General features: G+C 44.5%; 1 protein-coding gene across 6 annotated transcripts in view; it reads left to right on the forward strand.

The window, feature by feature from the left end:
* The window catches only part of ATP8A1 (ATPase phospholipid transporting 8A1), a 1,017,459-nt gene that overhangs the window by 435,371 nt on the left and 554,551 nt on the right, over positions 1–27,537 (forward strand). For all 6 annotated transcript variants that reach the window (XM_085642166.1, XM_085642168.1, XM_085642167.1 and 3 more), the window contains 2 exons: positions 14,584–14,661; positions 26,092–26,180. In XM_085642166.1, coding sequence (XP_085498292.1) covers positions 14,584–14,661; positions 26,092–26,180 — 167 coding nt within the window. The remainder of the gene's footprint in view (positions 1–14,583; positions 14,662–26,091; positions 26,181–27,537) is intronic.

Consider the following 27,537-nt stretch of genomic DNA (forward strand, 5'->3'; position numbering starts at 1 on the left):
TTGGCTATGCAAGTTTCTATCCATTCTTCCTGGATACGACGGTACTCGTGCTAGCAAACATGTTTCTCTGGAAGTTAATACATTGTAGAGGCGATATGACCTTTGTTTAAAATCGACTTGAGACATTTCATAGATTCAGAGGAATGTGTGGTTCCTAGCTTCTTAAGTGCAACTTTAATTTTCAGGAAGTTATAGAACTCCAAAGAATGTAGCTTGAATTTCTCAGCAATCATAGCGAAGGAGAGAGGAGACTTAGAGGAACCTAGGTCTTTAACAAGTAGAATGCTGGAGTTAGCCCAGTCTTTCCAGACAACCAGTTTACACTTTATTTTGATATGTGGATTAAACCAAATGGAGGAAACAAATAATTTTTTCAGTTTGTTTTGAAAGTATTTGTCAAGTGTTTTTCTGGCTACGATGGTGTCATTTAGGATCAGGCAAGAATGAGATGCTTTGAAATGTTTTAGAGTGAGTGTGCTTGCAAGCAATAGGGGTCTAACCAGGTCGCTTCAATGTCGACCCATTTGGGATGGGAAGTTAGCATTGTGTGTAACCAATGGGTAACTTTCCTGGCAAAGGGGGGGGCGTGGCCAGCCACCTACGATGGCGGATGCGACTTGGTGAGGCTCCAGACCCTGGGGGGATAAATCCTGTAAAAACACTGTGTCGCAGCACATAAAAACTACCTGGAGGGTCCCGACATCTGCACGCTGCTGTCCGGAAGGGTCATTCAGCTTTGTTCAGGAGAAGCGGCTACGGAGGGACGGCTGACGGTGCTGAGCCACAGGCGTGGGGAGTGCGGCCTGTTTGCGGAGCCCGGCGAGAAAGACGTGCCGAGCGGCGGCCCTTGCTGACTCCGACTAATTACATAACAGCGGACGACTATTCTGACCTGGCTGAGTGCGGAGGAGGGCTGGAGCAAGAAACGAGGCTTGCTGACGGGTCGACGCTGATTGTGCGACACAGCACTGTCGTTAGACGGTGAGAACTGCTAGTGTGAAGTATCGGGCCTCGTGCGGGCGGGCCCCCTTCCCCTTTTCTAGCCCCCATGGATGCTGGATGATCTCCTGCGGGGCTCCGCGACGGGAGCAATAAATGCGGAGGCTGCCATGGACTGAGGACACGATATACTGGTGGCTTCTCAGCAGCGACGCCTGGTTGGGCGGTGGGGCCCCACCGCTCCCCCACCCATTCAAAGACGTGAGGAGTAGTCCACCAGTACCTGGCTGCGCTGTAGCAAAACTGGACGTGGCGAGGTTAGAGGACATAGGGGCGCTGACGAACTGTGACAACTTGGCACATAGCGGCACGGCAGGCGGCCTACCAAGTGATCGGCCCTTCCACACTGCTGGGGGGACTGGAGTGCTATAGGTGAGCGGTGGAGGTGGACGGCGACGTCAGCAGGCCTAGGGATTTTGTGGATCCCTACATATTGTGAGGGGGGAACCTTGAGCTCGGTTTTCAACAGGAGAGGACCTTATACCCTGCAGGTACCTACACCGTTAGTGCCCAAGTTTGTGATCAACTGGGTTGTGAGATGGGCAGGCTTAAGGGCAAAATGCTGGATACTGGCCTGGCAGCAGGGCCCCCCCCCGATTCTAACGCTAGGGACCCGTCGCCGGGCAATTGAACCACTGGCCCGGCTTAGTCCCAATCAGAAAAACTAGACCTAATACTGAAGGAAATCCGAGGCTCCAAGAATATAATGGAACAACAGATTAGGGCCCTCACGACCGGCCTTACTCTCCTGAGAGCGGATCATGGGAAGCTCGCCGACACAGTGCGCGACCACGAGATGACATTGACCAGCATTGAACCCCAACTTACGGAACACGCCACGCAAATAAAACAACTGCAGCACCAAGTTACAGGCCTTCAAGACAGGATTGAAGACGCAGAAGGTCGTAATCGGCGAAATAATGTCCGAGTTATTGGGCTGCCGGAACGAAGTGAAGGTACGAAACCGGCGGATTTTATGGAAGCATGGTTCCGAGAGCATGTCGCCCCTGAGGGCCTATCTCCTTATTTTTGTGTGGAGAGGGCACATCGGATTCCAACTGGCGCACCAAAGGTGGGAGCACCACCACGTCCTCTGATTTGTCAAAATCTTGAATTACAGAGACATGCTGCTGCAAAAATCGAGGGAAAAGGCGAACATCCAGTTTGAAAATCAGCGGATCTCCCTATACCCGGACTACACTATAATGGTACAGCGTCTGCAAACCTCCTTCCAAGCGGTGAAGAAAAAACTACAGGCAGCCCAACTTAAATATGCCCTGTTGTTCCCAGCCAGACTCAAAGTTATGCACAACAGGAAATCTTATTTCTTTGACAGCCCCAATGATGTGGAAGAATGGCTGGAGGTAATGGACCTTGAACACAGTCAGGAGAGATCATCGGGCTCAGTAAGGCACAGCCCTGTACAAACGCAACAACAGCTATCCCGAGGCCGGGGAGGAGGCCCGAAGAACTCTACAAGATCGGTCCGACTCCGGCTCAGAAGATGGCGGACAGGGCGGAGGCATTGGCAGTTGCGGGATCCTTTCGTGAGGACAATACAAAAATAATGTCGGACTCTGAGGACAGCACCATACAATCAGATTCTGACCATAGCATTACTCTTTTTTCCTCAGCTACGCCCCAGACCGGGGATGGCCTACTCGACAATTGAAGAACAGAAATAAAACTTTGCGCACTGAGACCATAGGGAATTAGACGCTTGAGCCACGGACACGATATAACCGGCTAGACAGTATCCTTTTATTCTTGTGATGGTTTGACTGTGTACATAATGTATATCTCATGCATGTATTGTTATCCGCACCATTATGTTTTTTCTCCCAAGTGTCCTTAGGTCAATGTTCGAACCTAGTAAGATCCTACAAAGGCTGTTTGAGGTGCCGGGCATTCGAGGTTAGGATACTATAGTAGAACCCCCCTCAGATCTCACATGCGGAAACCCTTCTAATACGGTGCACAGATAAGAATGTCATGAGAAACCACCCTCTCTTCTCCCCCACCCCCCCCCCCCCTCCTCCAGGCCCAGTAGAGCCACCGGAGCTCTGCACGAGTATGGCTGGCGGCACGTGCCCCCCACAATGCGCATGCACCGTTCTTTGTTTACAATATGTTTTAGTTATTGGTTTGGCTCAGCTTCGTTTACTGGCCTCGACGTATACGTTTAGTTCACGAGGGATGGGGGATTCCTGGTCTGTATACATCCATGGGCTTCGTGTCACACGGAGAAAAACACATGTAGCAAATCTATGTCTCGGAGTCAAGCCACCTTAGGCTCATACAACCTACTGACCTGAAATGTACGTGGGCTATGGGCTGTACACAAGCGCCACAGAGTGCATGCATACCTCATTATGAGAAAGGCGCAGATAGTATTCCTTCAGGAGTCCCACCTGATGGAGGCGGAGACATTGAAAACTCGAAAAAAGTGGAGAGGTCGGATGTTTACCACTAATTGTTCGGCCTTTGCTAGAGGGGCAACCATCTGGATTCGCCATGGAGTCCCGTTTACAGAGGTAGACCGGCGTACAGATGACCAGGGTCGGTATATACTTATAAGGGGCACTCTAGACGGTCTACCAGTAGTCTTAGGTAGTATATATGCACCGAATTTCGATCAAGATACATTTATGACCTAGGCAGAGCCCTGACTGGGTGGGATACCATTCCCTGGATCCTGGGGGGAGACTGCAATGCGATCCCAGTCATAGAGTTGGACAGATCCCATCCCCCGCTGCATGGGGCCAGAACTCACAAACAGGCTGAACTTTTGAGCACTTGGATGCAGGGTTGGAGACTTATGGACGCATGGTGCATGTTATATCCTACACACAGGGAATACTCCTTTTACTCCCCAGTCCACCAACTCCATACCAGGCTGGATAGATTCCTCTGCTTCCACACAGTAGCCGCTCACATCCACCACTCAACATATCTAGCCAAAACATTCTCCGATCATAACCCCCTGGCACTTACTCTGCAGTGGGGCAGAGTCCCAACCCCAGTTCCGTCCTGGAAACTATAGCCCCAACTCTTAGAGGATGCCCCTTTTGGACCACATTGCTGGACACTATTAGCAACTACTTTGTAGACAACTGGAACACAGCCTCCTCTAACCTCATAGACTGGGACGCGTTTAAGGTGGTGGTGCGGGGCTCCGCAATAGGTGCTATTGTAGGGTCGCGGCAAGAGGCTCATAAAAGACTTATGGATACGGAGGCGCTGATGACTGAGCTAGAACCAGCCGCAGTAACTGACGTAGGCAAAAGGGCAGCTCTTCAAGAGGCTCATATTAAGCACGCAGAAACCCTGGAATCCATTAGGCTAATAGACTATAGAGCGTACACACAACTGAAACACATGGACGCTGACAAATCAGGAACACTGCTAGCTCGGTTACTGAGGGATAACCTGGAAACGCCATTAGTCACTAGCATACGCTCACCACTGAAGGGTCTGATACATTCTCAAATAGAGATTAACGACGCATTCTGCACCTATCTCGGCACTCTATATGCGGCTCCAGTGCATGCAGATGATGGCCTGATAGATGTTTTCTTAAATGACTTACAGTTCCCTACGATACCTGAGGCTACACGTAAAGATCTCATGGGACCGATCACTCAACACGAAATAAGGACCGCAATTAAAGGCCTTAACCGGAATAAAACCCCGGGCCTAGACGGCCTACCGGTTGAATTTTACGCGACATATCCGGATGTATTAGTGCCAAAATTAGAGGAACTGTATAAGACGGCCTGGGAAACTGGTAAACTACCACAATCTACGATGCAAACTCTGGTAGTATCGCTCCCCAAGCCAGGGCGGGACAGCACCGAATTGTCCAACTACAGGCCGCTGTCTCTACTGGCCACCAAATATAAAATCCTCAGTAAGGCCCTTGCCAATCGTCTGGTACCTGTCCTCCCCAATCTCATACACCGTGACCAATGTGGGTTTCTTCCCGCACGTAGCACTTCATTTAACACAAGGAGACTTCACTATATAATGAGGGCCACTCCCAGAGAATATATTAGGGCGGGATGTTTAGCATTGGATTTACGCCAGGCGTTTGATTCTTTAGCATGGGACTACATGTTTGCGGCCCTATCGCGCTTTGGCCTCCCCCCGGACTTTGTGCAATGGATACGCCTGCTCTATGTTGAACCCACTGCAAGGGCGCGTACAGGAGTGTATATCTCCCCAGAATATACTATACACGAGGTACCAGGCAGCGGTGCCCACTCTCCCCCCTCCTGTTTGTCCTTGCGCTAGAGCCGCTGGCTATAGCATTGAGAAGATCATCTCACGCTTTGGGAATACCCATAAAGGACACCACACACCTTATTTCGATATATGCAGACGACATCCTCATATATCTGCGTGACTTGAAGGGCGAAGCAAGCCCACTCCCCGATGTCTTGTCCGCCTTTTAGGCCATATCAGGATTGGCTATAAACGCAGGCTAGTCACACGCTTTCTATTTCCAAGAAGGATTGCGCCCAGACAGGATTAAATTCGGCACTTACCAGATCCCTATAGCGCTGGATACATTTAAATACCTGGGTATCAATGTGTACAGGACTCAACAGGATCAACTGGAGGGCAACCTCATGAAGGCAATTGCTTAGCTCCGCTCCAGCATTTCCTTCTGGACGTCCCTGCCGTTATCAGTGATGGGAAGGATAGCCATCTCCAAGATGGTGATACTCCCCCGCCTATTGTACTTCTTTAATTTACCCCTATTGGTACCACCGTTCACATTTCGCATCCTAGACACGTTACTATTGGACCTTATTTGGGGCGGTGGCAGACGTAGAGTAAGCCTCAAGAAATTGCAATTGGCATCAAACAAGGGAGGGTTGGGTGTCCCCGATTTCCGGGCCTATTACTATGCCTCCCAATTACAATGGCTGCCTTATTGGACGGCAGGCAGGAGCCTACAAGAAATAGGTTATGGCACACGAGATCTAGAGCGAGGCACTCTACACAATATGTTGCTCCTGAAAATGAAAATACCCTTGGACGGACCCCCATTGTTAATAACGGCACTGCAGTGCTGGAAAAAGGCCCTACAGTACACCATGGCCGCGACCCCCTACGCGTCCAATATTCCACTATTGGGGCTGCCAGGTATGGGTGGTAAGCTTACAATGACTAGGTTGCAGGATTGGATAGATACTGGAGTGGCAGAGGTGGGATCCTTCTTTGGGGATGGTGTCCTCTTGGACCATGCCACGTTTGTGAGGAACAATGGAGCTCCTGATGGACTTTACTTACAACACGCATCGATAGTGCATTATATAAGGGTGACATGGGCACCTCAACGCAGCGAACCCCCACAGCATGACTTGGTACAGCTACTCTATCACATGGGGAGGGGTGTTAAATGGCTTTATACAGGCATCCGAGCACAGGCTTCCACTGACCTCACGAGCCTTCGTGCAAAATGGGCAGAAACTACAGACATACTGATTACGGACAAGGCCTGGGAAAGCATTTTAGAACATCCCAAGACGCCAAACTTAAGTTCATACAAACCATGGTTCTCCACAGATCTTACTTAACCCCGAAGAGGATACAGTACATGTTCCCAGAGGCCCAAAACTGCTGCCCGAGATGCAAGGCGGAGGAGGCTGGCTTTGTGCATATGTTATGGGCCTGCCCGCACCTTAGGGATTACTGGGGTCAGATCCGGAATATGCTTGGGGAAATCACACATCTCACAATAACAGACAACATATTAGAGTGCCTGTTGGGCCTGCTCAAGCGCACCAAACATCAGAAAGTTAATTTGCCCTTTCTGGATCTAGCGATTATATTGGCTATTAGAGCGATTACTATGAGATGGAAGTCCCTGAGGAGCCCCCCACTACACATTTGGCGAGAGGAGGTGATTAGATGGGACAGTGCTGAAAGCGCGGCGCTCCGACGGGAGGAGGCGCGAGGACTGAAGAAACGTCCCATCTCTATGGACTGGGACACTATGTTAGAAGAACTTACACAACTAGACGTCCCACTTGCATTTGTTGACCCCGCCTCATGAATAACTACAACAATGTTTGCATAGTTAGTGGTAGCTAGAGCAAATTACACGGAATGGTCCAAGGTACATTGGAAATACAGATCAGAGACAATTGAAAATTCAAGGCGGTGAAACGGAATAGGAGACAGAACACAGACAGACCAGGAAGGAGAGAGGGAAGGGGGAGGGGGTAGTTGATACAGGTTAGGGCTTGAAGGTGCAGATACGAGACAAGGCTCCTTTGAGACATTAGTACATATTATGGACGAATCCATATTTTCCTTTTATTTGCACTATATATTTTATGAGGTGTATTGCTGGATACAATGATTTGTAAACTTAATTACGGAGCAGGACGGGATAGTGACCAACAAAAATGAAAATGCCACTGATATTTGTAATGGTGTATTGTATTCTGACTGAAGGCTCAATAAAGTTTGTTAAAAAAAAAAACTTTCCTGGCAAAGAAAGACGTTTTGTGGTTGAAAAAGTTTGGTATTCCCGGGCCACCTTTGAATTTAAAAGCTTTACGTTTGATTAAGGAAATTTGTGCTCTTTTTCTCTTCGAGATCGAGATTAGGGTACCCATGCTCTTGTGGACATTTTCAGAGAGTTGTAATGGGAACATTCTAAGGATAAATTTAACTTGAGGGGCCACCATCATTTAAGTTGTCTCTAAACGTCTCCACCAAGTGATATATCCCATATGTGATCTTGCTCTGTAGTTCTTTAACGAAGCCTTGTGCGCATCAGCAGCATATTGTTTAATTGAGCAGCGGCTCATTGATAGATCCTAGTGTTAGACAATTGAAATGGCTAAAGGTAAACAAAAGCATGGCCCTATTGTTGATGTGAGTAGTGCAAAAAGGAATAATGCTGAAGAGCACCTTAGCGATGGTTCCCTTTGAATGGTGGAGTGAACATTGAGCACAAAGAGGTTTCACAGTAGTAGTCACTTGCAGTAAGGTGGTCAAAGTGGCTGCTTGATGACTTGGCACAAGGGAACATACGTACTCACTTGAGCCAGAATTGCTGCTGCAGGGGCTAGGATGGTCACCAAGGAGTGAAGCAGTGGATCCCACAGGAGAGAGCAGGCAAGTTACACAAACAACACTCACATGCTCATAGCAGCGCTCCTGGCAGCAATGAGAGGGAGGTAAGATCCATACTTTGTCCTCATCGCTATTCCATTGAGGATTGATAATGAGCTGCCAATGTCTTAGTGAGTTAAAGGCCACACCTCATAGTGCCATCTTGGCAGTCATCACGTTGGGTCTGAAGCGGTTGTGCCAGGTAAAAATACTTGATTGCTGGATGTTTTTGCTCCCAAATTATATCTTCCGTGGAATCTGGCTCAAGGCGATGTATCGTGAGCATTTACTAAGCATTTGTGTTAGAAAACTGCCAATCACCTTCTATCTCACGGTGGAGCTCCGATTCTAGTCGGACATCGTCCTTGGGCTCTAAGCACGCCCCCACAAATTAAACATTACACATAGAGCTTGAAATAGACTGTTTTCTTCACTCAGTGCCTGGACAGAGGCGTGGGCAGAGGGAAAAGAGCTGTGGGGAGAAATGTGAAACGTCACCCTGTCTCATATTAGAAGGAATATCACTTCCTAGTATGAGAGCAAACGGGTATTAAAGAACCAAGTTATACCACACTGCAAAACAGAAACAGCAGGCGGAGATAGCAGGAGCAAGCCAGATAGTTTGACTTTGTAGGCAGTGCATTTATCCCCTAAGAGAACCACACCTTTATAAGACAACAGGGCTTTAAGTGGGATAATAAAAGTGGGACAGGTGTTCTCTAAATGGGGGGTGGTCAAAGAAATTTCACTAGAAATCCATTCCATGAGCCGTTAACCTATGAAATTAAGGGAGTGGTTTAATACATGACATTTAAAATCCTGTGCTTCCTGCAGTGTGCCACCAGAACAGTATTTTGGTGCCCATCTGAGTTCTCTTTAATTCCATCCAGACATATGAGACAGTCTCAGACATGAGTGTGAAACAACCCAGCCTATTGGCTTTGCCAAATGCTTTTTACCAGTAACAGATAAATTAGTAGTAGCAATGATTTTCTTGTGCAGAATTAGAATTGAAAATGTTTCAAATATGAGACTGTGAATTAAATGAAATTAAACATTACTGAGATCTGCTGGAGGGTTAATAGTCTTTGATTGTCTGAATCACTCCCATTTTCAACTTTCCATTACTTTCCTTTGCAATTTCTACCTCTGTAAGACGCAAACGCCCTTTCTCCCTGCATCGTTATGATACCCTCCCCTCCATATCACGCAGCTCATTTTTCCCTGTTTGGCATTCTCCTTTCACTTGCTACTTATCTTACTTTCTTGCATCACCTTCATTTCACCGCATTTTTGTTTTACTTTCACCCTGTAAATGTTTTGACAGCTACGTGCTTCTTCACACACTTTCCCATAGAACTCCATCTTGTGGAATCAGTTCTACACTTTAGGGATTAAGGCACAATTGATCTCAACGAATGAGGACCATTTCTGTAGTCACACATTCGTCAAGAAGCTGGTCCTGCTGTTTAACCTGCTTCTCCCTACATGAGCCACATTTGAATGCCACAAGACAAATAGGTAAGGTAAGACTAACTCTTACCTGTCCCACGGACAAAGTAGAGGCATTGACTCCTTTGGGATCCTGGTTACCCTGAAGAAGACCCAAGACCCATATCAGGCTATTAAGGGGTTCAAAACAAGTTGGTAGGAAGGATGACTGAGACATAATATCTCTATACAAGTCCAATCATTTTTTAATCCTGTCCGGTGCACCCCTGAAATAAAGGTATGTCCGAGGTAGTTTTAATTACATTTTCTAGATTCCACACATATGCAGTACCATTTATCTGGATCTCCCTCATCCTGATGTTGAAATCAACTTAGTTGTAATATACTACTTTGAAGGAATTGCCTATGATGAACCATGCCACAACTAATTGGATGAGATTTTCCATTCATTATCTTTGCTACAGTCTTTATAGGCCAGTGGCACTTTCCTAGTTGGTATAGTTCTACTATTACTACCATATATTTTGTCCGAGACCAGGCCTTTGCAAACCTTATAGGTTAGGAATTGTCTGCCAGGCTTTTGGCATTGCCAGGGCAAAACATTATTGTTTGAGAAGTGTCTGTGCCCTTGTCAATCGGAAAAAAACATTGGCTAAAAGCAAAGAAAATTGTTTGTCTCAAAAAGCACACATTGCCATAGTGGGAACTCCATTGTGTGTGGATGTGCTCCTCGAGAAAGGCCGTACAAAAGGGGGTGGTGGAAAAGGGGGTGGTGATGGACGGAGCATCAGAACCAATCAAACACTCACACCCAGTCAACAGATCTGGGTTTGATCAATCACCGTTCTTTAGCCCACTCTGCCACCCCAGTTCAGACATGGCCATATGCAAATCAGTCTGACCCTGTGCCTCATGGGAACAGTCCAGCCCGAACTGCCAAGCCATGCCTTCCCTGGACCGGAAACAAGCTTCCTAGGACCGGTTTCTGGCATTTCAGCCGTCTTCAGCCAGGCTTGCTTGAATCCAGTGGCAAAGTGAGCAAGGGACTCACGTCTGAGCATACCCTACCAACTTATGGCGAACAAAGAGGTACAAAAGGGGGTGGTGATGGACGGAGCATCAGAACCAATCAAACACTCACACCCAGACAACAGATCTGGGTTTGATCCATCACCGTTCTTTAGCCCACTCTGCCACCCCAGTTCAGACATGGCCATATGCAAATCAGTCTGACCCTGTGCCTCATGGGAACAGTCCAGCCCGAACTGCCAAGCCATGCCTTCCCTGGACCGGAAACAAGCTTCCTAGGACCGGTTTCTGGTATTTCAGCCATCTTCAGCCAGGCTTGCTTGAATCCATCACCCCCTTTTGTACCGCTTTGTTCGCCATAAGTTGGCAGGGTATGCTCAGACGTGAGTCCCTTGCTCACTTTGCCACTGGATTCAAGCAAGCCTGGCTGAAGATGGCTGAAATGCCAGAAACCGGTCCTAGGAAGCTTATTTCCGGTCCAGGGAAGGCATGGCTTGGCAGTTCGGGCTGGACTGTTCCCATGAGGCACAGGGTCAGACTGATTTGCATATGGCCATGTCTGAACTGGGGTGGCAGAGTGGGCTAAAGAACGGTGATGGATCAAACCCAGATCTGTTGACTGGGTGTGATTGTTTGATTGGTTCTGATGCTCCGTCCATCACCACCCCCTTTTGTACCGCCTCGAGAAAGGCCTGCCTGCAGTCACTCCCAGTGTAGTTAGCTATTGTCCAAAATGGGCTGACCCACTGCCCCATGCAGAAGAAAAATGTGAATGACACAATAACGGACCAGTTAATCAAGAGGGTTCTCTGAAAGCCTTTAAAAGTAAGCATATTAAACACCTATTTTTAGTAAACTCAAAAAGTCCTGGCTAGAGACCTAAAAAGACCCTACTATCTGTGCTGAAAGAAAAAAAAATGTCCAACACAGTTGAGAATGACTTCTTAAACTTTTAACCAGTCTTGAACCCCCTGCATAAGTTACAGAAACTTCAGAGGGTGGTAACCATACAGCTACAACAGTACAGCAATTAATTATCCCTGCTGGAGGACCAGCAGTTAGGCTTCAGACCAACCAGAGTTGGTGAATCTACATATATTGACATATGTAAGACAATAATGAGGGCCAATGATGAGAAACAACCATCATCCTTGCCTTCTCACTCTTCAGCCCAGCCGCGGTCCGTGCAGGTAACAGCGGTGGGGAGGTGGGGCCGGGTGGGGGAGGATTGCGACAGACGATGCCAAGCGAAAATGAATTATATATTCAACTTTCGCTTTGCATCGTCCGTTGGAATCCCCCTCCACCCGGCCCCACTGCTGTTACCTGCACGGACCACAGCTGCTCCAGCCTATAACATTGTTAATCACTCTGTACTGTAGAAAACATCCAGGAGTACAGGGGCATCTTCGGGAAGTGGATCTAGCTACTCCTTATGTATTGTAATCTTCAAGTAAACATGTCAGTTCTCATTGGAAAACCACAACATCGCATGCCTGTTCCTTGTGGATCATCTTTTTGGCATGCTAGTGTGTACTTACATTCTCTAGCCTACACTAACATTCTTTAGCCGACATTATTGACCAATTATTTGAGAAATGTGCTGATAATGCACATATAGTAATCGTCTTAACAGGGGGCCAATTTACTGACTGCCTCATCCATGTCCAAGAATGTGTTCCTTACCTGTTGAAAGACAGAAGTCTATTCTTTTGGAAACCTTAAATCAAGCGAGGTACACATCTAGTGATCACTAATGCTAGTTGGTCCATCAGTTCCTCAACCAAAGTAAAGAATCTAGAAATCACCTTTGACCTATACTCTTATTCATTCTTCTAGTTAATTCCCTGAAGATTGTGCACTGTCACTTTGCTGTGCTTTGCAAAGTCAGAATATAACACAGTGGATTACATCTGTGGTTGTAGACTACCAGGTCTAGTTTACTGTAATGATATGCACCCATGCCACATGGAAAAACGTTATAAGTCAACTGTAGCTGGGACAAAGCTGAGCAGCAGTACTTGTCCATGGCAGGAAAAAGATGGAACGCACAATTCAGCTCTCTGTTTCACATACTGGCCGCCAGTGGAACAACAAGTAATTTTCAGGACGGTTTGTCTAATGAACAGAGCCTACTGGGCTTGGTGCATCAAATATCCTATCAAACTAACCATTACTGGAAATTAACTGCAACCCATTGAAAGCAGTTTCAGACTGTTGGCTCACCCTGTCCCTTTCACCAAGAAGAGGGCTACTGGGAAACGTCGGATCACAAGGTCCTCATGTTTGGAACCGTTTAAAGAAACTTAAGTTCAGTCTTCCCTCTGAGAACTGTCCACTCACATGTACACTTTGCATTCACACCTCAATCACCTAAAAATATTTTTAAATCCAGTACCACAATAATACTGCAAGGATCCAAAGATGTAATATTATATTTACTACATAATTTGAAATACTGAATACATTGGGACTGTGGATCTAGTAGATGGTGATTTGGACACCACATGAAGTATTTGCCTACTGCAGATTTAACAGATCAGTTTGTAAATATAGACAATTGTCTGTTTTTGTTTCTCTACTTTTTTTTGAGTTAATTATTTTTTTTGTAATGTATTAAATTGTGTTGCGCCGTACTGCGAAGATAATATACTTTTTAAATATTTGTTTAAATCTTTTTACAACTGTTGTAATTATCTGAATTAATGTTCATCGTGATAATTATCAAGAGCTGTAACATGCACACATTGTAATGTATTTTTTAAAATATAATAATAAATCTTTGTATCCTTGCAATATTGTTGCAGTACTGGATTTGAAAATATCTTTAGGTGATTGAGATGTGAATGTAAAGTGTATGTGTGTGGACAGTTCTCAGAGGGGAGACTAAACGTAATTTTCTGTAACTGTGCCCTGTCCCCGTTGTGTGGGGCCATCTCTCTTTCTTTAGTTTGTGGAACAGTTTAAACCCAGTCCTCGTACAAGAGCAAGACCATTTTAGGAAGGAACTGAACACTGTACTATTCCTTCAGGTCTTTCCTGCCGCAACACCTGAATGCCTGCTTTTAGACAAGATTATAGATATTAATCAATCACTGACTCTTGAATTATTCAAAGAGAACAGCGATTGGTCTTAAAACTACAAGAAATGGAATGTGGCTTTCTGGAGCTGCAAGTTATCGGGCAGATCTGCATTCTTAGTATATTTTTGCTAGCTTTTTTTATCTGATGTCTCCTTTCATCTTCCTGTAGAATGAAGCTGCCTGCAATGAAAACTCTCAAATGAAAATAAAAGGTGTTAGCTGTGGTATATAGGCTGTATATTTTTCAGTGTGTCCTAAAAGTGATTGTCTACTCACTTTACCTTGCCTTTGCTGTCATTCTCATACCACAGCCGCCATGCCCCTGGATGCACATCAGCCCACCTTACTTCACTCATACAGGTTCTCGTCTCAGTTGCACTTTCTAGGTTTGTCAGCTACCATCCTGAACCAAGCCACATCTGCCTTTGCAGCTATTTGGAGCCCCCAGCATGGACACATCTGATAACTTTTTTCAGGGTCACAGATCTCCTTTCATGTCTTGAAGAGCAGGGTCTCAGTGGGATTCCCTGACAAAGTGGGCCCTTTAGTATAGGACAGGAGCATTGGAAATTCAGAGCTTAAATTTTGCTCCCTGATGTTTGTATCTTTTAGAAGGTCTACATAGGCAGCCAAGAAGCCAGGGACCAAGTAGAAACATGAAGGCAAAACCTCTTTTCACACTCAACTCTGGACCTTCTACCTTGCAAGCCATTTTTAAATGTGGCTTGTTGTTTGCCCAAAATAAAATGTTTTAGTACAGTGTAAGGCAGAGATTTTCAGTGTACTGTTTATCGTAGCTCTTGACTCTCTATTGTGTTTTTTGGTAAGCATGTTATACTAATGATCTGACTGGAAATTACGAGCATTTACTGTGTTTTTTCTTTAGGACATGGACATGCACTACGAACCAACAGATACCTCTGCAATGGCCCGGACATCAAATCTCAATGAAGAACTTGGGCAGGTAGATACCTATGCTTTTTATATTACTGTTCCTAAGAGTTTTGCTGCATGAACCCTGGAGAAAAACAACTACATTTAAAAGAAATTGTGATTGTGTAATTTGTTGTTACCAAACCGCATTGCGGTAGCTTGTTAAATGTGTGGCGGTAGGCTTGTTAAATGTGTGACGGTAGGTACACATGCTTTTTGCTCTGCAGTTTTCTGCAGATCCCATATTCGAAGCACGGCACACATGATATGTGACTTTTGCATGCAAGACATTTGTCTTTTATTAATGAGGTGTAAACCTAACCCAGAGGGGACTCCAGTGCTTTACTTAGCAACAGTAATAGCCAACATGTGAGCATTCAGAAACTTGCAGTTTATTTTTCAGTTACAATTAGTGGCAATAGTGCATACCAGTAGAGAACCAAAAAGATCAGAAACTCAGCGTCAGTGACGTGAGGTGGGCAAGAGAAGGTGTGCAGCATTGACTGGTGGTTTTGAGACCTCCCCTTAATTGCACCAAAAAAGAAGCACGTTTGAGGCCTTTATGATGTCTGTCATCATTCATCATTTAGTGACCTAGCCCCACTCGTTAATGCAAAGCAGCAAAAAAGTAATTTAATTAATATGAATCTTATTGTTTATACCCTAGTTTCAAGAGCCTCTCTGTGTAGCCGCCGCACTAACACAGATGGCCTGCTAGTATCAGACTGTCAGAAAAGAGGGAATTTCAAATCTTTCCTGACTTTAATATGGAGGTTTTCCTTTGATTTCCAATAGAAGAATGTGTGCCCCACCGATCCCTTGCTTTATTAGATCTCGCCTAGGCAGCGATTGCACTTTCTCTTCCAGAATGCTGTATCTACTATGTGGGCTTCGAGCACGCCCATCGTTTTTCATTTGTTCTTTTCTGTGCTGTTCTGAAATCCTTGCCTTTCAGTAGTGCATTGGTTTTATTTGTCCCTCCTTTAAGTGCTTGGTTCCCTCCCATGGCGACTGGCCCTATTACTTGTATTGTTACACTTCTGAGGTTATGGGTTGTTTTGGGGGACTGTTTTTTTTCTTTGATTCCAGCCTGTGTTAATGTTTTCTGGTTTAACTTGTTCATGTCGTGTTTCTTATTTTCCCCGTCCCCCTCCCCATGCGCTGTCCTTGCTTACACATACACCCACCCTTCCCACGTCTTTATATTGTTGCTTCCCTCGCCAGCTTCAGGGTCTGAGCCGTCCCCCCACCCTCTGTGCTGTAATGCAGCGTTTTCCTTAATCATGCGGTTGCCACTTCACGGCCCCCACACTTGATGAAAAGGCAGTGATTCGTGTACGAAGAGTCTTGCTTTATTTGTTCTTGCAATCCAGCCGTACAAACTGGTGGTTTAACATATAAGCATTTGAAGGCACACACAGTACGTGCTGCTAGAGCCTACACCCCCCCCCCCAACTACCAGCCCGCTGGGTATATGCTCCATTTGGAGGCAGGATGCATATGGCGACATCCTGCAAAGATACCGCTCTTCCGATGCATCTGCTAGTTTTGTTTCCGAACAAACACCTCTCCTACTGTTATGGGCTAACGTTGTGCACACAACACAAGCTCCTTCTTAGCTTTATGTACTGTAAATTTAGAAAGGAATGGCGTTGAAATGCTATGGTAAACCTATTTTTACAGCATGTTTTTCTGCTGTGTTTGAGCAGCGCTATGTGCTGTTTGTCCCAATGCGTGAGTGGTTGGTTCTGAGCAAGCAGTACTCACTGCTGTGTGTATGGGAAGACCCGTACCTCTGAAGTAAGCTGCATTACTGTTTATGGGGAAAGCTGTACCTCTGTATAATACAGAAGGTACTATCTAGTATAGTATTGTTCTGTGAAAAAAACAGTGGTAGTGCACCGGGGTCACAATGATGAGCTATACAATGGTTACTTGTTGAGAGTAAATGACTGGAGGGAAGCCTTCAGTGAGTGTAATCGGTGCAGGCAGACTGCACTCGGCTCCTCTTCCTCCCTTCCTTTCACCAGGTGACCTTAGACACAAGCACACTCTCCGGTGCTTCCCTCGCCTGCGCTACAGCTAGGGCCGCTGTTTCCTGTGGGGAGAGGGGAGGGGTAATTATCATATGGAGACAGTTGCTGAGTACAGTCCCTGACCATGGGCAGCTTGGGTTGGAAAGATCATGTCTGCATTTCCAGGGGCAAGTTACACCATTTGCGAATTGCATATGTGAACCACAACCTAGTCTGTAATCCTTTGTCCGATTTACACCCTTCTTCACCCTGGTGGATTGCACCAGTACATCTTGAGAGTTCTTGAGAGGAGCCAGTGTTCTGAGAAGGGCGTGGGAGTGCATGCTTTGGAGGCACAGCTGTAAAACACCCGACACACACAGCAATAGTTGGCAGTGCACAGGAAAACTATTTAAATCCGCTTTAATTACACCCCAGATGCATACTGTTTTTTTTTCGTGTGCTGGACCGATGTCTCCATGTCTAGCTTCTGTACACCATAACATCTCTCCCCATCAGAGTGAAGGTGTCACCCCTGCAGTTGGTCGTGAAATCCCTGACTTGGTACACCAGGGACAAAACCAGGAATAGGGTCAGTGCTAAATTTGTGGAAGAAAGACTCGGTGCATGGAGCGCTGCTCAGAAGCAAGCAGCACGAGCTATTAAACTTTAGTGCACCTCCTACCAGGGCAAGTAGCAGGAGATAAAAAGAGATTAAAACGTAGTAATTGCTGGACTTTTTGGCCTTGCCAATGCTTGGGTTTTTCTTTACTTCCATGGAGTATAAAGAGATTATCTAAAGAGGAACAGAGGGTTCCAATGGGACTCTAAAATGACTTGTGCAAGGAAAAGGAACGTGGACCGTTTTGGTAGAGTGTTTAATGTATTAGGCACAAGTATTTAAATGTGCACCTTAAGTCCTATTAAGAAACTGACGAGAAGGTGAGGCTTTCCAAGCGCAGTGGGCTTTGGACCATGTACAACTCAACCATGCATGTTCCTTGGCCATACATCCCCGCCCTGTCTCCTTGAACTGGCTGCACAGGGTTTTTGGCCGTGCACAGAATCCTCTGGGCCGGGCCATCCCATCCTACCCACCCTAAGGTGAGGCCCTCTGCAACGCACACCAGTTGAGCATTGCTTTTAACCATACTTATCAGGCTGTACGCTAACGGACTAGCAACATGCCATGCACCCATCCTGCCCAAATCAGCGATGCCTTGAGACCAGCCCATTTGTTTAGAGTGCTCTCTCTGCATGGCATTTGCTCATATGCAGTTTAATTTTTCTTTTCTTTTTCTACTGGATTCATGACCTGAAAAATGTATATAGATCTATGAAAAAATTTGCTGTTTGGTTCATTGATCTCCTCTTAGGACGCTGAATATAAAATGTCAGCTTGTGATAAAAGTTTTTTTCTATTTTTGGGATTTGTCTGAACATCTGTGATCTGCCAACATCCCCACATCCTCTTTGCATTCGGAGGATGCCCATCGTCACCTAGAACACCTCACATGTTTTTCGGGATGCAACAAAAACTTTCATTTGTGACAAGCTTATGAGAATGCTCATCTTGTTAGCTACTCAGAGCATCTACATATCAACATTAGACTAATGGAGTTATTTCCAGTTAGAATCCTTTATTTTTTTACTTATTGATTGGCACACTTGGTATATTAAAAATGGTGATTTAAATGTCAAAATGTTTACATTTGCTTTACCTCATTCGGATAGCAGCAAAAAAACACATGGCTTTTCCCTATGGAAATTAACTTGGGGTTCAGAACTTGTGGACCACGCCTACAAGAAGCGTCAACTGGTGGCATTTAAGGTTCACAAAAGGCATTCCTATGAAGAGGGTGATAGAAATATTACTAAGTTGCTATCACTAATTCTCTAACATGTAACTGACTAACTGAAAAAACACAGTTGGGGCCTGAATCACAAAGTTAAATTTACACATTTGTGTAAGTTTACAACTGTTTGTTTTTCACACAGGCATTTTCCGAGTAGCATCTTTATGACTGTGGAGTCTCTGCACACAAAACTATAGGACTGTCCTAGCTTTCTATGTGTGGAGACTCTACAGTCGTAAAGATAATACTAGTAAAATACCTTTGTTAATAGCAAACAATCGTAAACTTGCGAACAAGTGTAAATTTGCCTTTGTGAATAAGGCCCAATGGATCATGGAACAAAACCTATGAAGCCCTGAAATTTACAGTTATGTTGTTTCACGCAGAATGTATTGAGGATTGTTGCCGCGAGGTTCCTTCAGAAGCCCTGCTTCATTGCTCGTTATTTACACAAATATAACCACTAAACATGCTGCTGTTCTTCAATGCGCAAAGTACTCTTAGGCATTGAGTCGCTTTACTGACCATATGTATGCCTAATGTAAACTACTTGTTTATGAGACTTTTCATTTACTCTGATAATGCCTATTTCACAGTTGCAAAATTGCTCCTCCAAATATCTCTTATAGTACTGATCCTTTATAAGAACTATCGGTGGGGGTAATGTCACCACCTTTATTAATAAATATGTAGCCATTTAAAATGTTTATGAAAATGTCCAAATATAAATCCAACCCAGTGTAGAGACCCCGTCTTTAATAATCTTCAACAAAAAAATCATATTAGTTAAGGTACAATAAATTGTATTTTCATCTCCATATAATGTAAATATTGCATATTATGTAGTGCTCTGAAAACCTCCTGGGTTAAGTCCCACTATATAAAACAATTATAAAAGTTACAAATTGGGTTTCTGGTTTGCAGAGGTATGGACCGTGTCAAAGTAGGAACCACAGTCCTAGTCAGGTAAGTCAGATAAATACCCTAAATTAACCTGGGCTCAGCCTCTGGTAGCTTGGCAGTGAACAGTCAGGCTTCACTTAAGAGGCAATGTATAAAGTATTTATGCAACACTTCAAATAGCCAAACTGTGAAAACACCACACAAAAAGATACCACACTTGCTTAGAACAATAGAGCTTAATGTAATGAACAAAACAAGCCCACAACCTAAATAATTCAATAAATACAGCCGGAGTTATGAATTTTTAAAGATTAAACTGAAATGTAGTGCTTAAAAGCATAAAGCGCCAACCGGGGCCAGCTGGTGGCTCTAGACCAGGTCAAATCCAGTTCAAGTTCAAGCTGACTGTGATGGAGCGCGGGTCGCATACAGGGACCAGCCTTGACTCTCTGCAAAGCACCTTGGCTGCGCTGTTGATGGAGCCGAGATGCGTGGAGCAGGAGAGGATGCGTCAGCGCCTAAGTACAGGATTCTTAGGCAATGCGTTGTCATTGAGCAGCCCAATAAGGGATGCATAGTGATCGCATCCTCCTATTGTAGGATGTGTCATTGGCGAGCCGCCCAGCCAGCGATACGATGTCTCCGAAGCGACGATGCATCGGCGTCGAGGAAGATGCTTTGGTTCCGACCGGTGCAGCGACAGCGATGGATGGATTTGTACAGTTACAGCACTTTGCAGTCCTTTCTAGGGGCCCAGGACTGGATTGGCACCGCTTGGCAGGACAAGTCTCTCAGATGGCAGAGTCCAAATGCTGTTGGGGGTGGATTGAAGTCTTTGATATCCTTAAGACTTCAGAACAGGAGGCAAGCCAGCAAGCCCTTGGTGTCTCTTTGGTTATGGGGTGTAGAGATGCAGGTCCAATCCTTCTCACACTCGGGCAAGGAGGGCAGCATGCAGCAGGTTAGCAAAGCAGAGCAGGAGTCCTGCAGAGTCCAGCAGAGTGACAATCCTTTCAGCAGCACAGCAGTCCATCTTCCTGACAGAGTATCCACAGGGCCAGAAGTGTTCTGCATTGGTGGTGTGAGAAGTCCAGCACTTATACCCAGTTGTGCCTTTGAAGCGGTGGAGACTTCAAAGAGATGCATTTGAAATGCACAGTGTCCCTGCCCTTCCTGGCCTGGTTCCCGACTCACTACAGGGGTTAAGCACTCCTTTGTGTGAGGTCGGGACACAGCTGTTTTAAGTGTGTCAGCTCCTCCCTCCTATCATGCCCAGGATGGCCCATCAGGATGTAGTTGGCCGATCAACCACACCTAAGCTCCCTTTGTGTGTGGCTGTCTGGAGGAAATGCACAAAGCCCAGGTGTCACCCACCCCAGACATGTATTCAGAGACACTTGAATGGCTGAAGGGGTGAACTATCCCAGGATTGGTCCGTCCTAGTTTAATGGATACTATCAAATAGGAACAAAAGGGGGTGGTGATAGATGGAGCATCAGAACCAATCAAACACTCACACCCAGTCAACAGATCTGGGTTTGATCCATCACCGTTCTTTAGCCCACTCTGCCACCCCAGTTCAGACATGGCCATATGCAAATCAGTCTGACCCTGTGCCTCATGGGAACAGTCCAGCCCGAACTGCCAAGCCATGCCTTCCCTGGACCGGAAACAAGCTTCCTAGGGCCGGTTTCTGGCATTTCAGCCAGGCTTGCTTGAATCCAGTTGCAAAGTAAGCAAGGGACTCACGTCTGAGCATACCCTGCCAACTTATGGCGAACAAAGCGGTACAAAAGGGGGTGGTGATGGACGGAGCATCAGAACCAATCAAACACTCACACCCAGTCAACAGATCTGGGTTTGATCCATCACCGTTCTTTAGCCCACTCTGCCACCCCAGTTCAGACATGGCCATATGCAAATCAGTCTGACCCTGTGCCTCATGGGAACAGTCCAGCCCGAACTGCCAAGCCATGCCTTCCCTGGACCGGAAACAAGCTTCCTAGGACCGGTTTCTGGCATTTCAGCCGTCTTCAGCCAGGCTTGCTTGAATCCAGTGGCAAAGTGAGCAAGGGACTCAAGTCTGAGCATACCCTGCCAACTTATGGCGAACAAAGTGGTACATATGGCTGGGTTCAAACTGGAATGGCATGGTGAGCAAAAAAACGATGGATTTAGGCCCAGATCTCTGTTCTGGGGTGAATGTATGACATTTTTCTGCATTCTGTCCATCAACTGTTGTTTTTGCATTTGTCACCCAGAGTGGGACGGGTATGCTCAGACGTGAGTCCCGTGCTCTCCATGCCACTGGAATCAAGCTATTCTGGCTGAAGAGGGGTGAAACCCCGAAACCGGTCCTAGGATGCTTGGTTCCAGTCCAGGGAGGACCTGGCTTGGCAGTTCGGGCTGGACTGTTCCCATGAGGCAACGGGTCAAGACTGATTTGCATATGGCTGGGTTCAAACTGGAATGGCATGGAGAGCAAAAAAACGATGGATTTAGGCCCAGATCTCTGTACTGGGGTGAATGTATGACGTTGTTCTGCATTCTGTCCATCAACTGTTGTTTTTGCTACTATCAAATAGGACCCAGATGTCCAAAATGGAAAACTCCTAACCCATTAGAGCAAATTCCATAAGATTGGTGAAGGACAGAGCTAGGTAACTGAATAGTCTTTCGTATTATGCTTCCAATATGGAAAAGTGAATCCAAAGTAACGAGCATTTTGAATTCTTCTAATATTCCAGAGTGATTATTAAAGATAAAAAGCAATGTCCAAAGAACAGATGCTTTGCTATTTCCCGGTGTGCAGGCCTGGGGCTTTCTCAAGGTGTATGTAAATGAATACACAAATGTGTAAGGTCGTTGGCTCGGTACGTTCCAAAATCCCTTAAAGATAGGGCAGATTTGGAACCTCTGCAGACCGCCAAAGGTTCCCGTTGGCCAGACTGAACAGTGACCATGCTGCCCAGTCTTTAAGGGGTTTTTAACACGTACCGAGCCAACGACCTTACACATTTATGTATTCATTTACTTATGCCTTGTGAAAGCCTCAGGTCAGCGCTCAGGGAAGGGGTGATACACATGTTGGCTATTCTCTGGACATTGCTTATCTTGCCAGGCCGACATGGCAGTTTAAAACTGCACATACAGGCTCTGCGATGACAGGCCTGAGACATGTTTAAAGGGCTACTCAAGTGGATGGCAGAGTCAGTGCTGCAGGCCCAATAGCAGAATTTATTTTACAGGCCCTGGGCACAAGTAGTGCACTTTACTAGGGATCTATAAGTAATTTAAATATGCCATGTTTTAAGTACATAGTTCATCATGTATCTTAGCACTGGTTAGCAGTGGTAAAGTGCCTAGAGTCCTAAAGCCAGCAAAACCTAAGTTGGCAAAAAGTCAGGGGAAACCACGACAAGTATGCCAGGTTTAACATAACAGTAAGGTAAATGAATGTTCCATCAAGGAGCATGGCAGCTTTCTTCACATTATTTGCAACTAACTGATCTGACTCCAACAACTGTATGATACAACCAATGTTTCAACATAGCACTATCATCCAGGCTGAACAAAACATATCCATGAGAAATATACACAGACAGCAAGACTTAACATGTTCCCCTTTTCTATTGGTTTATGGACTGTACATTTATATGATTATTATTACTTTGCCTTGTGTGACTCATTGCAAATTACAAACCACAGACGATGTGAAAGGGCCGTGTCTCCACTCATTGTGATTTGCGACCAAAGTTGCAGTAGCAAACAATTGAAGAGAAGCGGACACCCTTGCATGGTATCTGATTTACAAATTGCAGCTGCCCTCCGGGGACCACACGAGCAACTGCAAGCTCCATCCACTTTTATTTGTAAAGGTAGTGCCTGCTTTAAAAAATGTTGGCAAGCACGGACTGCAAATGTAGGGATGGAGGTTTGCTGTTCTTGCAGACCTCCAACCCAGTATTGCCGCCTTTCTCCCAGGGGCACAAAATAGCTTCTGCCTCGTACAGATATCAATGAAACAGTTTTTTTTGTGACATCCTATGAATGGGCACTTCGCAACACAACTGATTAGTAGATCAGTCTCATAACACAACGAAAGCCAAAGTCTCAAACTTGTTGGTGTGCAAAAATAGCACATCAACAGGATAGCAACCTGGACTTCACACATCAAACCCAAAATATTTAATATTTAGAGTTCCAGTTGATTAGATCTTTGTGAACCATGTAGATTTGCGACATCTTCACCAACCTCTGCTGATTTGGCGTTAATGCTTAGCGAGTGGAGACAATCTCTTGCTTGAATTAGCATAATTTTGACCAAACATAGTGTATGTACCATTTGTAGGATTTATATATGTGATATAATATTTGTTCTTGATACTTGATGAATTTTTGCATCTCCCTCTTGATTAATTGATATGCTGTCTATGTAATACATAAAATTGTACAATGATATATATTTTTAATACTATGAATATGAATTCTGTATAATTAACATTTTTTAATGGCTCCAACATTTTTTTAATAAAATTTAGGTGGCATTCCATTACTAGACAGTGGTTGTCTTGTGGCATTGCAAATATAGGTTTAGAAAGAACCAGGGTTAATAGCAGCAGTACCAAGTACTGTTAAGAAACCCTCAATCACGTGTTAGTTCACAGGTGGAATTCTAGCGGTATGTTCGATTATCCGCTACTTGCTTGACAACGTGACAGCATCATCAACGGGCTAATGAATGCTTCCTCCACCCGGAGGTTAATTCCTCTGGTTTTTTCAGTTGTGATCAGAGAACCGTGTTTGGTGTGTAGTGAAGTGCTATATAATGAGTGAAAAGAAATTTAAAAGACTCGAAAAGACCAGTTTGTAATTTTAATGAAACTGGATTCGAGTTAGATTAAAAAACACTTGTCGTGCACAGAATAGACTATTTAGGGTCTAGTGCACTAAAATAATTATGTGTCCAGAAAATAGGTCGACATGTTTCAGCCTTATCTCATGCCCCGAAGGGTCATATAGGCTTTCATCAGGACCCTAGTGTATGTGTAGGAGACTCTTTAATTTGAAGGGATCTCCCTCGTGTAACCCACCAATTGAATAATCAAGGTATTCTTTTCCCCTTTTCCATTCTGATAAGCTGAGTCCCGTTGTCTCACCAGTCAATCTGAGTTCAATTCGAACCTATTTCTAAAAAAGGAAAAGGGTGTAAGGAAAGAAAATAAATGTTAGGAATACAGTCCGTGTGTGAGCTGTCAGGATGTTCAAAATTCGAGACATCAACTGTCGTAGCAATTTATAAAAATGGCAATGCTTTTTACATGTAACATAACCAATTTGGCCAATCATATTCATTCATATGCAGTAAAAGGCAAAATCAGCCCTCCCTTCTAAAAGATGACAAATTATAAGAAAAAGGACTTTACAAGAAAAACACAGCAACCAGATAGTCAAGATATTGCGAGCAGATAACGTGTCCCAATGGGGCACTATATTCTAGGCGAAGAATGAACCATAACGTGAATAATGTCTTATGGTATCAGACTGTGCGCCAACAAATTGGTCTCATTCATAATCATGGCAAGTCTATCTCTTTAAGAAATGAAAAGAATGAAACGAAACACGTACATCGGGCAGTGCATTTGGTAGAAAGGTTAAATAGTTGACGTGCCCAAATTCCCTGAGATAGCGGGAGGTATTGTTAATAAAAAATGAACGCTGTCAACATATTAATCAATGTAAATCAGGGAGACGAACCCTGAAGCCACACTTAAAGGTTATTTACAAAGAATTAAAAAACGGCATAATCAGCTTTTCAGAATGGAAAAGGGGAAAAGAATACCTTGATTATTCAATTGGTGGGTTACACGAGGGAGATCCCTTCAAATTAAAGAGTCTCCTACACATACACTAGGGTCCTGATGAAAGCCTATATGACCCTTCGGGGCATGAGATAAGGCTGAAACATGTCGACCTATTTTCTGGACACATAATTATTTTAGTGCACTAGACCCTAAATAGTCTATTCTGTGCACGACAAGTATTTTTTAATCTAACTCGAATCCAGTTTCATTAAAATTACAAACTGGTCTTTTCGTGTCTTTTAAATTTCTTTTCACTCATTATATAGCACTTCACTACACACCAAACACGGTTCTCTGATCACAACTGAAAAAACCAGAGGAATTAACCTCCGGGTGGAGGAAGCATTCATTAACCCGATGATGATGCTGTCACGTTGTCAAGCAAGTAGCGGATAATCGAACATACCGCTAGAATTCCACCTGTGAACTAACATGTGATTGAGGGTTTCTTAACAGTACTTGGTACTGCTGCTATTAACCCTGGTTCTTTCAGGACCTGTGATCCACTCTCCATTGATATTTAAACGTTTAAGACAAAGAAGCTGAGTGGGTCATACCCCTTCTTTCTCCCTCCTTTTGATTTATTGATTGCAAATATAGGTACATGTTTTTTTTATATGATTGACACAAATGGTTTGTGGTATATTTGAGACGATTGGTTGAACAAATATTTTATTTGGTTACCGAAGGGAATTTATCTTATTCTTTGACTAAGCGAACACCTTGTCCCTTTGGTACGTGGGGCTTCTCTCTCTTTATTGGGGTTAGTAACCTTACTTACAGCCCTCATGTTATCATTATTCTCAATTGTTTATTTCTTTAGGTCAAATACATCTTTTCAGACAAAACTGGTACCCTTACCTGTAATGTGATGCAGTTTAAAAAGTGCACAGTTGCAGGGATTGCTTACGGGTAAGTACTTACTTATGAATACGTCTCTTTTGGGGTGCTTTTTTTTGGGGGGAGGAATATATGACCTTCATGATGAAAGTTTTCCCTACTAATCAGAAATACTTAACATTTTTTTTTGTTTTAAAAAAAAAATAGAATGTACTTCTCTGTATGCTTTGAGAAATGGGATATACATTTTTTTAGCTGGTATACTGTAACGTTTTCAATTCTGTTAATGATGCGGTTATGCATATTATGATTTCTCTTTCTTCACTTTAAGACAGCTGCCCTCGTCAGCCGCAACAACACACTAAATTTCCCAAGAGTTATGGGTAAAAGAGTAGTCCATAACAACCAATAGCATTCTATGTCTCTGTGTGTATTCCCTCCTATTTAGGCTCCTGTCCTCTTTCTTCCTGGGAACTCCGCTTTTCTGCTTCCTGTGAACATAATCTTGCTTCTGATCCTTTCCTAAAAAAACAATTCAAGTAAACCTTACAGCATGGCACCTACTACCTGAAAGTACATTTAGAATATCATTTCAACCCTTAAGATACAATTCTCTGAGAAAATACCTAAATGTATATCTACTCCCTAGGTTTCATTGGGTTGGGTCATCTAACAGATATGTCCATATCGTATTTGTCAGTTGGGATAACCTTTGCCTCCTTGTCTTTAATAGAATTGAAAGCCTTCCTTTAGATTAGCAAGGACATTTTATATTCAATGTCTGGGAGGTGAGGATTATGCTACTTTAAAGCTTATGTATTAGTAATGAATACACGTGTTCTACTAGTTTAATTCGATTTTGTTTTAAAATAGAATCAGATGGGTGGTCCGCCTTGTTCATGATCTCCTCCAACCAAGAACCCATAGATGAACGTGCACCTTTGCTAGTTGTTAATAGATCAAGCAGGCCACAGAGACTGCTCCACCAGTGTGAGGGGCACAGGAATCACCAGCAAATATGTTATTTCATGCAGGGTTGGCTCACCACGGGTCCCCCGCAGCACCACCAGTCCAAAACACTGGATTTCTGTATTTTAATGAAAACTCTTCACTGAATAAAACGCCAGAGCATTGTGGTGCTTTTCCGCATGTTAGAGCGGACCACCATTGACCGCCATTTTGGTTAGCAGTCTAGTCATCCTCATTAGGAGGAGAGCAGACTTTAGTATTTGAAATGCAGGCGCGGACGCGCCAGTAACTTGAGGAATTGTGCGATAATTTGTTGTCACCCTCACTTTAAAATGACTAACGCTAAACTAACTGCTACTAGATTGAATATCTTGCTATAACGAAGTTTTCTAAACGGTGCATTCTAGAACCAAATGTATTGAATCTGATGGTTGTTAATTGTAAAACACGGTGCTAAAAC

Source organism: Triturus cristatus, chromosome 2_2 (assembly GCF_964204655.1).
Source record: "Triturus cristatus chromosome 2_2, aTriCri1.1, whole genome shotgun sequence".
Taxonomy (NCBI): Eukaryota; Metazoa; Chordata; class Amphibia; order Caudata; family Salamandridae; genus Triturus; species Triturus cristatus.